The sequence below is a fragment of the Bidens hawaiensis genome, unplaced genomic scaffold (genome assembly GCF_021521415.1).
Source record: "Bidens hawaiensis isolate Kalapana, Puna unplaced genomic scaffold, B.hawaiensis_p1.1 tig00004105_1, whole genome shotgun sequence".
Lineage (NCBI taxonomy): Eukaryota > Viridiplantae > Streptophyta > Magnoliopsida > Asterales > Asteraceae > Bidens > Bidens hawaiensis.
Genome location: NW_027491242.1, coordinates 978,296 through 991,388, shown reverse-complemented (window position 1 = coordinate 991,388; position 13,093 = coordinate 978,296). Strand labels below are relative to the sequence as shown.

Genomic DNA, 13,093 nt, shown 5'->3' with positions numbered 1-13,093 from the left:
GAGTTAGTTGATCAAATTTAGAATCAAATGCTTGTTAGATCAAATTTTTGGAGTCATAAAATTTATTGTGTTTTACTAAGATTCATTCCATTTACATGTTAAAAACTAGAACTTACCGGTAAATGGCAAAAGATCATTGACACGTTTGTGACTTAATTATTAGAAACTAGTTAAGCACTCACTAAATCAAGATTTAGTTTCACTTTACGCTGGTCTTAGACCACGCGGAACCATGTCGAGTTACTATCAACTTGAAACAAATGCAATGGATCTAACTTGAACCTAAATGCAAGTTGACTCTATATGATTCCATAATAGTTGAAAAGTTAGTCCAACATTATAAGTTCTTAGTGGTTCTACCACAATATATCTTATTCCATGATTTCATATGTCAAAGTAAGTTATCACTTTGAAATTACTCAAATTGACCTTTTAAAAGTCATGGGATCTAATCAATGTTATGTATAACTAAATAAGTTAAACATTTACTTGTTTTTTAATGTATATCTTTCCTTTATTCCCTTATATGTTTTGAAAAACAAAGGAGATATGTCACTCAGAGGAAAACGGGTTTGCTTCTAGAAGTAGACATAGTCAAAGATGAATCAATAAAATCGTAAGCAATTGTTTACAAAAGACAATAATCTACACCTAATTTGTTTGTTGTTTTCTTTTATTTAATTTACAGAAATTAAAAAATGAAAAACCTATATGTTTATAGGTTTTAAAAAAAATATTGGGCAAGGGTGTAACTAAACTTATGATTCACCCCTAGTTAATCATAATATAAATAACTATCCTAGATTCCTAGTATAAGTAATATTGTTTAGCATGTCCTCATAAGTCTAGCATGAGAATGACCTCTAATATTTAATGTAGCTTGATGGGCATTGATGTATCTCTATAGTTTGAACTTTGCAAGCGTTTGATGGGGATGATAGCTTGTTTTGGTTGGAAAGACCAAACCTTTTCTATATATGATCAGATGACATAGACGTATTCAATGCGGTCATTCTCATCAATAGAGGTGGCAACAACTACGACGAATTGTACTATGCGATGGCAATGTTGTGGTGGCGTTTAGTTAAGACAACATGGTGGCATATCAACATAATCACTACTTGGTTGTTGAGATTGATTAATAATTTTGAAAATGGCAATTAAGCTAGGACAGTTGCATTGACTGCTTGATGATTTGGCGGTCATCTAGGTTTATATTTGACGTTTAAGGTAAGCTTGAACAAAACTTAAGGCACGTTTGAAGCTAAAGTTTTTATCTTTATGGTTTGTAGCATTATCATACCATCTTTTACATAAAAACAAAAGCATTATGAGTGTCTTCTAATGACGATTTACTCATCAAATCCATGCAACATAATGTCTAAAACTCAAACCATAATAATGTGTCATGTGCTTACGGTCTACATCATTACCTCTTATGTTGGTTGTAGGACATGCGAGTGGTAGACGACTAGACCCCATACACTAGGACCCTTAATATGAAAATATGATTATGAATATACAGGAATAATAAAGAAAATACAAAACATAGCCAATATGGTCAAATAAATACCTTTTAAGATATATACATTCTACAAAACCAAATAACTGAAATAAGACATGACCTCCATCTATTTGTGTACAATACTTGAACTAAATAAGAAATCCAAATAAACCAAACCTATGAGTGTCCCCTCGTGGTGGTATACTGGTGGAGGCCATGCTAAAGGCTCAAAAAATAATCACGTGTTATTTATTTACAATTTATATAATTACTCCTCATATTGGTTGTGAGACATGTGACTGGTTAAAGTGAAACTATGGTAAGAAACATATAAACAAAACACAACACAACCAATATGGTCTAATAAATACCTTTTAAAATATGAACATATTCAACAAAGCCAAATTTCACTTTTTTATACTTTTATCAGAAAGAAATTGAATTCTATGTCTAAATATTAAAGTCATCAAGCTTGTTTGTCGAGTCAGCACATCACATACATGGGCAATCTAGGGCTGATTATTCCTTACATAACCTAAACCATGACATGAAATAATCAGATTTTGCATTGGTCAATGTAACTCGTTTAACAAGCAAGTCGGCCGGTGTTTTGGACTGATTATCTATCTTATTTAACAAAAAAGTCATGATTGAGATATGCAATAATTAAACGGATCAAACTATTTGAAGTCTGAATTACACAATTTTAAAACATATAATTTAAGCGTTTAACACACCAACCCACTTACAACCTGTTGTCTGTCAACGCATTTACAATCCGTTTAACCCAATTCAAGTGGTTTAGACGAACAAGTTATGAGTGAAATGTTCATATCACAATATATTTTGTATTGTGGTTGATATCTTTCACACAAACAAAATGCATATGTTATGCCAGGGTTCATCGATTTCAGCCCGTTAACTACTTAACTTGAGATGATTATGACTACCAAAGGTTAACAGTTTGACCGATTTAAACCTTTGTTGACGTGCCCCTTTTACGTGAGTCGCTTAATGTTACTTAATTTATATGTGATGTGTTGTTCTTATAACTGAATTGACCTATGATTTATTTATCATAATATTGAATTGGCATGTTGCCTTGTGTAGTTATTTAATCATCATATGATACAAACAAAATTCTTTTATTATTATTATTATTATTATTATTATTATTATTATTATTATTATTATTATGTATGTTTACAAGAACATAATATTTTTACGATAAGAACAAATTTAACAAACGAACAAAACATCTAACTAGAAGCTAGAATAAATTAATACAAAAATTTAGTGAAATATATTTCTTATTATAGATGGCCATTTTACTATCATATTTCTCTCACGGGATGACATTTAAGATTATAAAATGTGACCTACAAAAGATTCCCATTTGTACGTAACCACTTAATTGCTAGAAAAAAGTTTGGCATTATGCTAGCGACCAGGGATGAACATTTGGTATTGAGTTTCGGTGTCTATATCGTGCTGAACTATTATCATACTAATAGATTCGGTACGGTATTAGGTACCGGTATTTCAGCACCAATGCCACGTATAGATTACATTATGTAGTGAGTATCAGTTCCGTATCGGTAATGTATCGAGAAATTTCAATATCCGGTAACCACTTTTCTTGTAATTCGGTGCTGGTACTGTACCGATCTCATTCCTACTAGCAAAAGGTATTTTTGTGCATGAATAATTATAAAGATTTAGTTCAATGCTATAATACCAAAGTTTAATATCAATAAAGCCAGATTAATAATTTATGAACCATCATATGCAGTTTTTTTTATTTTAATTTAATAACATATTATTAAAAATATTGTGTTTTAAGTTCAGTTTGAAACTTTGTTATTTGGTAAAATACTAAAATGTAGTAGGGATAATCATAACTTATGTATCAACACCGTCAATACCTATGTATATGCTAGTTAATTTTTAGAAATACTAATCATTTTAACAAAAAAAATTATTTAAAAACAAAAAAAGGAGAAAGGTAACACATTTATGGGGCCAAAAGCAAATAAAAAGACTGATATGGGGACAATTCACCTTTTTTACTTTGATCAATAAAAGTATAAAACTTTACACAACCCACTTACTTGACTTGTAATGATCTCTCTCGTTTGAAAATTATTCAATTTTTGAAAATTTTCTTTACACTTTCTGCTTTGATGAATTTCATTTTCCATATTTTCATTAATTTCTTACATTTTCTGTTTACAAATATTATCAAGGAAAAATTGAGATAAAAGTTTTATACTTTTAATGAAAAGAGACCATATTAAATAAGATAAAAGGTCTAACTTGTCACACAAAATAATATTGCATGTAAAAGTTTATGTGGAATTGAAAAATAAACAATTAGAGTAAATGGTAAGATAACATTTAAGTATACATATTACATAACTAAATAATCAATCAATTCATGAATTTCTAATTAATCTAGTGGTATCAAGATGTGTACATATATATAATTCTTCAAATAATTGAGGCTTCGAGTCATATAGTGGGCAACAATGTAAATTTAAGAGTATGATTAATGTGTGCAAATTAGCTATTAGCTATTAAAATCACAAAGTAATAACATACAAACTACAAACCAACACAAAGAATAACATATACCAAATAGTTAACTACAAAAATACTTATACTTGGAGAGTTCATATAAAAAAATATCAGTTTTTAAATTCTATGATGTTACAAAAAAAATTGTATTGAGTTTATTGAGTTCTATTGAATTCATATATCGGTCAAATGAAATAAATATCACTTTTAACACTTGCTAACTTGAAAGGGATTCAAACGGATTCACTCACAGCTATTGGTTCTCACCTCCACCGACTAATGGTTGTCTCGACCACCGACACAACCACTGTCGGGGAATTTTGAGAATAACAACTTGGATTTTCTGAAAGCCGTTTAGCATTTTCAGATTAAAAGCTATTTGGTGGTTCTCTAAATAATCAATCAGATAAAACTCAGATGAGTTCAAGAGCAAGTATGTGATCTTGAGAATGAACACAATGAACCAGGATAAGAGCGTACAACACAAAGAACGGAATATGCATATTAGAGTTTGCAATCCGAATTAATATTAATTAAAATTCCTTCTATTTTGACTTAGGATAAAAAGCGTGACCCTTAGACCTTGCAATAAGAAGTCCCCGGTACCCTATGTTAAAAGTTCAAACAAACGTGTACTTCGCACTTCCTGATATGTTTGATGACTTGATCTACATTACAATTCACATTGATCGGCAGAACAGTTTCATTACAATAAAATATCAATCAACCGCCACTATTACCATCTCAACCAATTCAAGAAAGAGAAAATAAAAACATTAAATGTAATTGAAATGTCACAACCAATCTAGCAGTTTATTCCTCTTTTGAGAGAAAACAAACATAGACACGTATTAGAATGACAAAATCATATTATTATATTTTTGACTTTGTATAGAATGTGGTAGACTTTTCATATCATGTATTCACAATAATAACTCTTCAAAAACCCAAAATTCGATTAATAATAATAATAAATAGGTCATTTTAATATGGTGTAGTTGTAGAAATCATGGGTTTCTCAATTAATACCCATGATTAATCCACATTAACAACACTTTGCGGAGGCACGTGTGGCTCAATGAAGGAAGGTTGAGATATTTGTGATCTATAGCTTGATCTTGAGGGCGTCCAGTTTTACCACTAGTAGACCTTCAGGCGAGTGTGTTTTCTCGGAACCGAAGATAACTTAGAGTCGCTTGAGAGCACCATACGACTAAGTTAAACCAGCTGGTAGTGGCATTTTGTCATTGAGTTATCCCGTATAAAATACCTAAGCAGTTCTTTATTATTATTTCTTGGCCTTTAAAAAAAGTTTGTATAGAATGTGGTAGAATTTTCACATCATGTATACGCAATAATAAGTTAATAGCTCATGAAAATAACCCAAAATTCAATTAAAAATTAAATAATATTAAAAAAATACCAAAACGTCAGACGGATCTAACTGTTAATCATTGACTCTTACACAAAGCACAGTTCCCATTTCATTTCACTTCTGTCTTCACTCCCTCACTTTCAAACACTCACATTTCATTCACACTCCATCTTAATAATATTATCATTAATAATATTATTCTCCAAGCCCAGTTTCTACAAACAAAAAAAATGCTACATCATTTATTCATCATATTATTTCTGACACTTTGCATATCACCAAATCTAACTAACGGTAATGCAGAAGTCAGTGTTCTAATGGACATCAAGGCATCATTAGATCCAGAAAACAAGTACTTAATGTCCTGGACCGAGTCCGGTGACCCTTGTAGTAATTCGTTTATTGGTGTCGCGTGTAACGAGTACCTTAAAGTGTCGAATATTTCGTTACAAGGCAAGGGGTTAACGGGGCAACTGTCTCCAGCAATCGCGGGGTTGAAGTGCTTGTCGGGTTTATATCTTCATTATAATTCTCTCAATGGGGAGATACCGAAGGAGATTTCGGGTCTTACTGAGTTGTCCGAGTTGTATTTGAATGTTAATAATTTTACTGGGGATATACCGCCGGAGATTGGAAACATGGCTAGTCTTCAAGGTTAGTATGGGTGTGAATTTCTGACATGACATGAACATAACACGATTTTATGGGTTTGGGTTTAATATAAACGGGTTCGGGTCAGTTTCAGGTCGGCCCGTTTAGCTAAATAGGTTCACGGGTTGACCTGTTTAATCCAGTTACTTTTATTTTTATTTTATTTAATTGTGTTTTTGTGTAATAAATTATAATGGTCGGGTATCTTATGCTTAAATTTATCTCAATTTAAAACTAAAATGGAAATTAATATAAGATTTTATAACTAAAATGTAATTGTTATACATAGCTTTCTTTTCTTTTTTTTTCCTGTAAAAATGTAAATCTAAAGCATTAACATGTGAAAACAATAAAAAAAATAACAAAAACTTTCGGGTCAAACGAGTCGTGCCTAGGTTCATATATCTGACGTGATTTTCTGGTTCGATTCGTTTTCGGGTTGAACCCACGAACATTACCGGTTTGACACCCCGATTCCCAAAAGGTTAGCTTATTAATTCAAAAGTTGTTTTATTATTGTTATAAATATTAATTTATAACAGAGTTGTTTTATTATTGTTGTTGTTTTATTATTATTGTTAATTAATAATCTTTTTATTTTTAGTTGTGGAGTTATGTTGTAACCAGTTGAATGGAAGCATACCATCTGAATTTGGAAACTTAAAGAAGCTAAATGTTCTAGCATTGCAACATAACCAGTTAACCGGTCAAATCCCGGGGACCCTTGGAGGGTTAGCCGTGTTAGAGCGGCTCGACCTTGGCTTTAACCAGTTAACGGGTTCGATCCCTGTGAACCTAGCCAAAGTGTCCAAGTTGGAGTTTTTTGATGTCCAGAATAATAACCTTTCAGGGTTCACTCCAATAGGTAAGTATTGTAACATTTGACTTCTCGACTTCTTGTATCAACCAATATTGTTCGCTTTTTGCTTTTTTCAAAAAAGGTGTTTAATATTGATATCTAGAAAGTCTTCGCTCGGACAACCAAAAATAAATTTATGAGTTCTGTGTAGACAAAACAGACAATATTGGTCGGTGTGACATGCCAGATGCTACATTTATTTCCTTTTGTTTTTTGCATTATCAGTTGACATGAATTTTTTTTTTAAGGTTTGAAGCGGCTCGGTGTCGGGTTCGGTTATAAAAACAACCGCGATCTATGCGGTAAGGCGTTTTTGTCACTAAGACCATGTACCGCCCTCGACATGTCAATGATCAACCAACTCGACCCATTTACACCCGCACCAAACACCACATTACCCCAAAACATACCGCAATCGGCTAGCATCATGCCACATTGTACCCAAGATCACTGCACCAACTCATCATCTAATCTCAAAAGAGTTGGCATCATAGCAGCCATAGTCACAGTCATTGCATCCTTAACCGTAACCGCATTAGTCGCAATCTTCGTCCACCGAAGGCGAAAACAAAAAATCTGGAGCAAATCCGAGACACCCGAACACAGATTCAGCATGCAAGAATCGTCACGCATTAGCAGCGAGTATTCTTGCGCGTGGGACCCGACACAAAAAACACCCAAAGCGTGCGGTTTTTGCGTCGAGCTAGACCCCAAGTCATCGGGTCCGTTACAAAGTTTCAACATGGAGGAAATCGAGGCCGCCACTCGTTACTTTTCCGACGCTAATTTACTAGGAAAAAGCAAGTTTTCGGCGGTGTACAAAGGGGTTTTACGTGATAGATCGGCTGTGGCGATAAAGAGTGTGAGTGTGACTAGTTGTAAAGCGGATGAAGGCGAGTTTACGAAAGGTTTGAGCTTGTTAACATCTTTGAGACATGAGAATCTTGCTAGGCTTAGAGGATTTTGTTGTTCAAAAGCAAGAGGTGAATGTTACTTGGTGTATGATTTTGCATCTAAAGGGAATTTGTCACAATATCTTGATGTTGAAGATGTTAGAAGTAGTCATGTACTTGACTGGCCCAAAAGAGTTTCCATCATCAAAGGCATAGCCAAAGGTTAGTCCAGTGTCGTCTCTCGTCTCTGAGAATCTTAAAAAAAATTTAGACTTTAATTAGTTGAGTAGTTACGTTTAAACAATAAAAATTTATTTCTCTCAAAAATATATGTACTATATTCTAAACAAATTTGGTCTATTGGGGTGTCGGGCGAGGGCCTATTGGGCCTCTGGGTATGTTAGTTTGTTAGCTAGTTTATGTTTCATACCTACTAAAGTTGTTCGTTTTATCAAAGACTTAGTGACTCGCTTGAAAAAAGCTTGTGTGTATACAGGCCGAGCTGAGCCTGAGCAAGGGTCAGCTTGGCTTGTGGGTCGCTTGTTAAAAGGCATGTTGCCTCGCTTGCTTGGCTCGTTTAACTTAAATACCAGATTTTTATATATAATAAAGCTAATACTTAGTATTTTAAATCTACCTCTTTATCTTTATGAATTTGAAAAAAGTAAATAAATAATAATAATAATAACACACATAATATTATGCATTCTCTAGTATATAAATTTGTATCATTTGTATGCTAAAATCTAGTTTTCTTTTTTTTTTTTGTCTATGCTATATCACAAAATGTGAAAAAAGATAAAAATTAAAACAAAATTAACTAGTCGGGTCGAACTTTTTACGAGCTTGACTCGACTTCTCAGCTCGTTAAAATTTGTTACAACTTACATATTACATGAAATTCATTACTTTTCGCGGTATTTCTCAGGCTTAGCTTACCTACACAGAGACGAGCCGGAAAAGCCCATGATGATTCACCGAAACATATCGATGGAAAAGATACTAATCGACCAACAATACAACCCGTTGATCACGGATGCAGGCTTGCTAAAGCTTCTAGCTGATGACATTGTCTACTCGGCTCTTAAAGTGAGTGCAGCCTTAGGCTACATGGCACCCGAGTATATCACAACGGGCAAGTTTACTGAAAAGAGTGATGTTTATGCTTTTGGAGTTGTAGTACTTCAGATACTTTCGGGTCAAAGTAATCTGACCGGGTCAATTCGGGCAGCTGCGGCGGATAGAAGGTTTAATGATTTTATAGATAAAAATCTTGAGGGAAGGTTTTCGGAAATAGAAGCGGATAAGTTGACACGAATCGGGTTGATATGTGTCGATGAGCTACCCGAGAACCGGCTAACGATGGAGGATGTGATTCGGGAACTATGTTTGGTTAATTGATTGATTTATATGTTTGTATGTTGTTAAATGTTAATACCTTTATTTAATTCAGATTGTAATTAAATGATGTAAGCCTAGATGATTAAATTTCCCTAACCTTTAAGCATATTCATCGAGCCGGTTCGGGAACTGGAACCGGTGGCGAAATCAGTTAGGAACCGAGCCAGCCCGAATGCGGGGAAAAAATAGAGCCTTAAGAAAAAAAATTTATTGGGTTTAAATAATTAAATTTTTAAAAGAGCTTATTGGATTATAGTTTAGGTTGCGGTTTTTTTTTTATAAAATTAGGCGAATGAATTGGGTAATTGGATTTAAACATTAAAAATACATATTATTTTTAAAAAATGTATGTATATATATATATAGTTGATTTCTTTTGATAACCGCTTTGAGTTTTAAGAACTCGAAAGAACTCAACGTAACAATTTTTTTTTTGAATTTTTTTTACACATGTGTAATACGTAAGTGTAAGTGATGTACAAAAAATTTCGGTATTTTTTTACACACCGAATCGAATTATTACACATATGTAACTAACAGTTAAACTTGTGTAATCATCAAAAATACTTATTCTCTCTCCTGCTTCATTTTTTAATTACATTTAATCTTAGCCACATATTTCATGTCATTTAATTAAATGTGTGGTCCAAATTTGAGTTCTTAAAGTTCTTACAACTCAACATGGTTCTCAAAATATCTCTCTCTCATATATATATATATATATATATATATATATATATATATATATATATATAATTTTTTTATAAAATTTATTGCCTCCGGGGGTGATCGGGCCAAACCGAATCCTGTTCAAAGGTCCAATTAAACTGGTTTTGACCAAGTTTGACTCAAACCGGAACCTGTTATAGCCCGATCGGTTTGGTTAACAAAAAAACCATTTAGTGTTGTTGGTGGGCTTTTGATTGATACGTATAATTGATACGTACAAAAAAACCCCAAACATCACATAATACCAAAAAAACAAAAAACATGACACCAGTGAATGAAATTACACAATCTTTTCATTCTAACTACTTCAAATTTGCACCAATGCTTGACCAAGCTTATAGCTTTGAATCTTCTGATCTCCACAATTACACGGTTTATGAATTATGATACGTCTTTTTGATTGAAAATTACTTCATTTCAACGCTTCCATATGTACCAACAAGAAGTGAGAACAAAACAACTCTTTTTGATCATATACGATAAATCATGTGTTGTACTAAGTTTATTAAGTAGAGTTTGATAACACATAAAATATTTAAATTAACAAAATCAGATTTATGCAAATAACCCATATATTAAAACTTGAAGCTGTAGTGTTTTATTTTATTTTTTTTTTATTTTTTTTTTGTGTGTACTAAAGTGGACTTGCACGTGTGACCTTGCGTTTGAATTACGTTGGGTAGACATGTGCCCTTACGTAAGACAACACTCCTTATCACAATTCACATCACAAAACAGTAAGAGTATCCGTAATGGAGTTATGGGGCGGCGTTATGACCCATATCGCCGGGGAGCACCCCCCCCCCCCCCCCCGCGACTTTATGGAGTATTTTTTAGGCGTTTTGTACATAACGCGAGAAATGGGCTCAAAAATCAAATATATATCTGTTAAAATGCCGTTGGATAACGCGAGAAATGGGCTTTATGACTACACCATGTTTTTGTAAAAAATCATAACTCTAACTGGACGTCACGTGGCGCATAACGCCTGATAGTGGGGCTTTATGACTACACATGGTCTAATAAAATGTTCCACAAAATTACTTTCATCAAGTTTCAACGACCCTACACGGATTCAATCAAATTCTGTACTTTTTCAACATCATTTTTTTCATGTTTTGTCCAACCACATAGTTAAATACTGTTCTCTTACATATTTGTCAAGTGCCAAAATAACGAAATCCTGATAATCGTTAAAAAAATTCTGAACTGAGATCGAGTAAAAATAAAAAGGATCTATATTTTATTGGGTTTATACAACTAAACTCTTAAATGAGCTTAAATTAGGTAATCAGATTATGGTATGGCCGTATGGGTCGTGCAATTTTTTTTTAAATATAAAATGAGCTTAAAAGAACTGGGTGATTGGGTTATAAACTGGGTTGTGTTGTTTAAAAGTTTTGGGTCTCCTTAATTGGTGACCGGGAATGGGTCTATCGCCTTCCTCGTCTCTCCCTAGAGTCGACCCTGTATATATTCCATAGAAAATACATGAATGATAATTAAAAGTAGTCAAAGAAAAAAACATAAGTATTAATGTAACCGCTTTGTGCAGGGTTGACTGGTTGGTATGTAAAAGTAAATGCTTTGCTTGGTCCCCTATATTGATTTAGTATAACAGACTAATAGCATATTAGTGTGACAATATTAACTCTAGTTGGTAATTATTATCTATGATTTATTGGTTTAGTGATACGGTGTCCTCACTCACAAAAATGAGACGATGGTTTAAATACTTGCAACTGAAATGTTTGAAGGATTTTAGGTAAAATTTGCTATTCAAAAAAAAAAGATGAAGAAGAAGGTAATTATGACATCAATAATCTAATGAGTTGTTTGGTAGCTCTTAATAATTATATTAAAATGCTACATTAAAAGACTACTTATGAATCAGATAGCATCAATATATGCTTGGTTTACTAAAAAGAAACCTTTGAATTAATCATGAAGCCTCAATCCCGATCAAATTTATAAACATACTGATAAGGTCTCTGAGTCGATAAACCAGCTTAATGGCTCGGATCAGGCCGCAAGTAAAGTTGTTAGCTTTGCGACGTGTAGCGCATAGAAAACTTGGTCAAGTCATACACATGGGCCATTCATTGTGGGCCTGCTTCCATCGTCAAGGGGTCAAGACTCTTGCTTTGAATCATATTTTTCCTTATTTCTCTGTTTCTAGTGTAAATTACTTGGAATAAGACATTTGTTATATTTATATTATTATCTTATAATTTCTCGGATGCTAATGTAAATTACTTAGAACAATGAAATGAAAATAAGTATATATTCTTTTACTTCAAAATAGAAGTAAAACGGAGAATCAATTGCACTGATAGCTCTTTTTGAATTACAAAACCAAGTCTTTTATATATATACTAAATGATCTTTGAATCATAATATTAAGGGAGCATTTGTTGGGAGAGTGGGTGTTTTTAACTTTTTAAAATCCTAAGTAAATTTTATAGGAGAAATGTTAAATTCACAAGTAAATTCTTTAAGTCATATACCATTAATGCATTTTGATAGTTACGCCAACATGCATCTGGTTTGATGGCCAAAAACAATATTGATTATTTGATTTATACAATAGCAAAATGCTACATGTTAATATTTGTAATTATATTTAGAAAACAACCAACTTTTACTTTATAAATAGTTACTCCAAAAACCAATTGCAAGTAAGTAAACTATGTACCTTTAAACACATAACATCTTAATAACTCTTGTGTGCATCACCTTAACATCTCTATATAACCAGAAATAGTGATAGTGAGGACAAACATAACTCCAATATCTACTCTATTAAATATAGAAATATCTGTGAACTTAATTATTTATTTAACTTACATTTCATAAAGATCTAATCTAAACTCAGCTTTATGTGTAAAAGACGTGTCAAGTTCTTTAATTGAGCCTAATATCAATATCTCATATATTATATTTAGCTTTTATTATATTACTAGCAAGTTGCCCGCGCGATGCAGCGGTGTACGCACAAACGTAATTGGTGTTAGTATCTTTGTAGCCTTGCAACGATACGTACGTAACCCGACAGTGGTATGCATTTAACGTGGCATCGGAGGTGTAGCCGGTTGATGGTCGGT

At 32.9% G+C, this 13,093-nt stretch overlaps 1 protein-coding gene across 1 annotated transcript; it reads left to right on the top strand.

Moving 5' to 3' along the window:
- The first annotated feature begins 5,648 nt into the window (after positions 1-5,648).
- Positions 5,649-9,373, top strand: LOC143625499 (uncharacterized). Its single transcript, XM_077095819.1, has 4 exons — positions 5,649-6,110; positions 6,712-6,972; positions 7,215-8,081; positions 8,788-9,373. Exons 1-4 carry the CDS (start codon positions 5,687-5,689, stop codon positions 9,258-9,260), a joined length of 2,025 nt encoding a protein of 674 aa, XP_076951934.1. The 5' UTR covers positions 5,649-5,686; the 3' UTR covers positions 9,261-9,373.
- The last annotated feature ends 3,720 nt before the right edge of the window (positions 9,374-13,093 follow it).

Coding starts and splice junctions, on each gene's coding strand:
- LOC143625499 (XM_077095819.1), top strand. CDS start 5,687: ATGCTACATCATTTATTCATCATATTATTTCTGACACTTTGCATATCA. Junction 6,111..6,711: donor AAACATGGCTAGTCTTCAAG/GTTAGTATGGGT, acceptor TTTTATTTTTAG/TTGTGGAGTTATGTTGTAAC. Junction 8,082..8,787: donor CATCAAAGGCATAGCCAAAG/GTTAGTCCAGTG, acceptor GGTATTTCTCAG/GCTTAGCTTACCTACACAGA.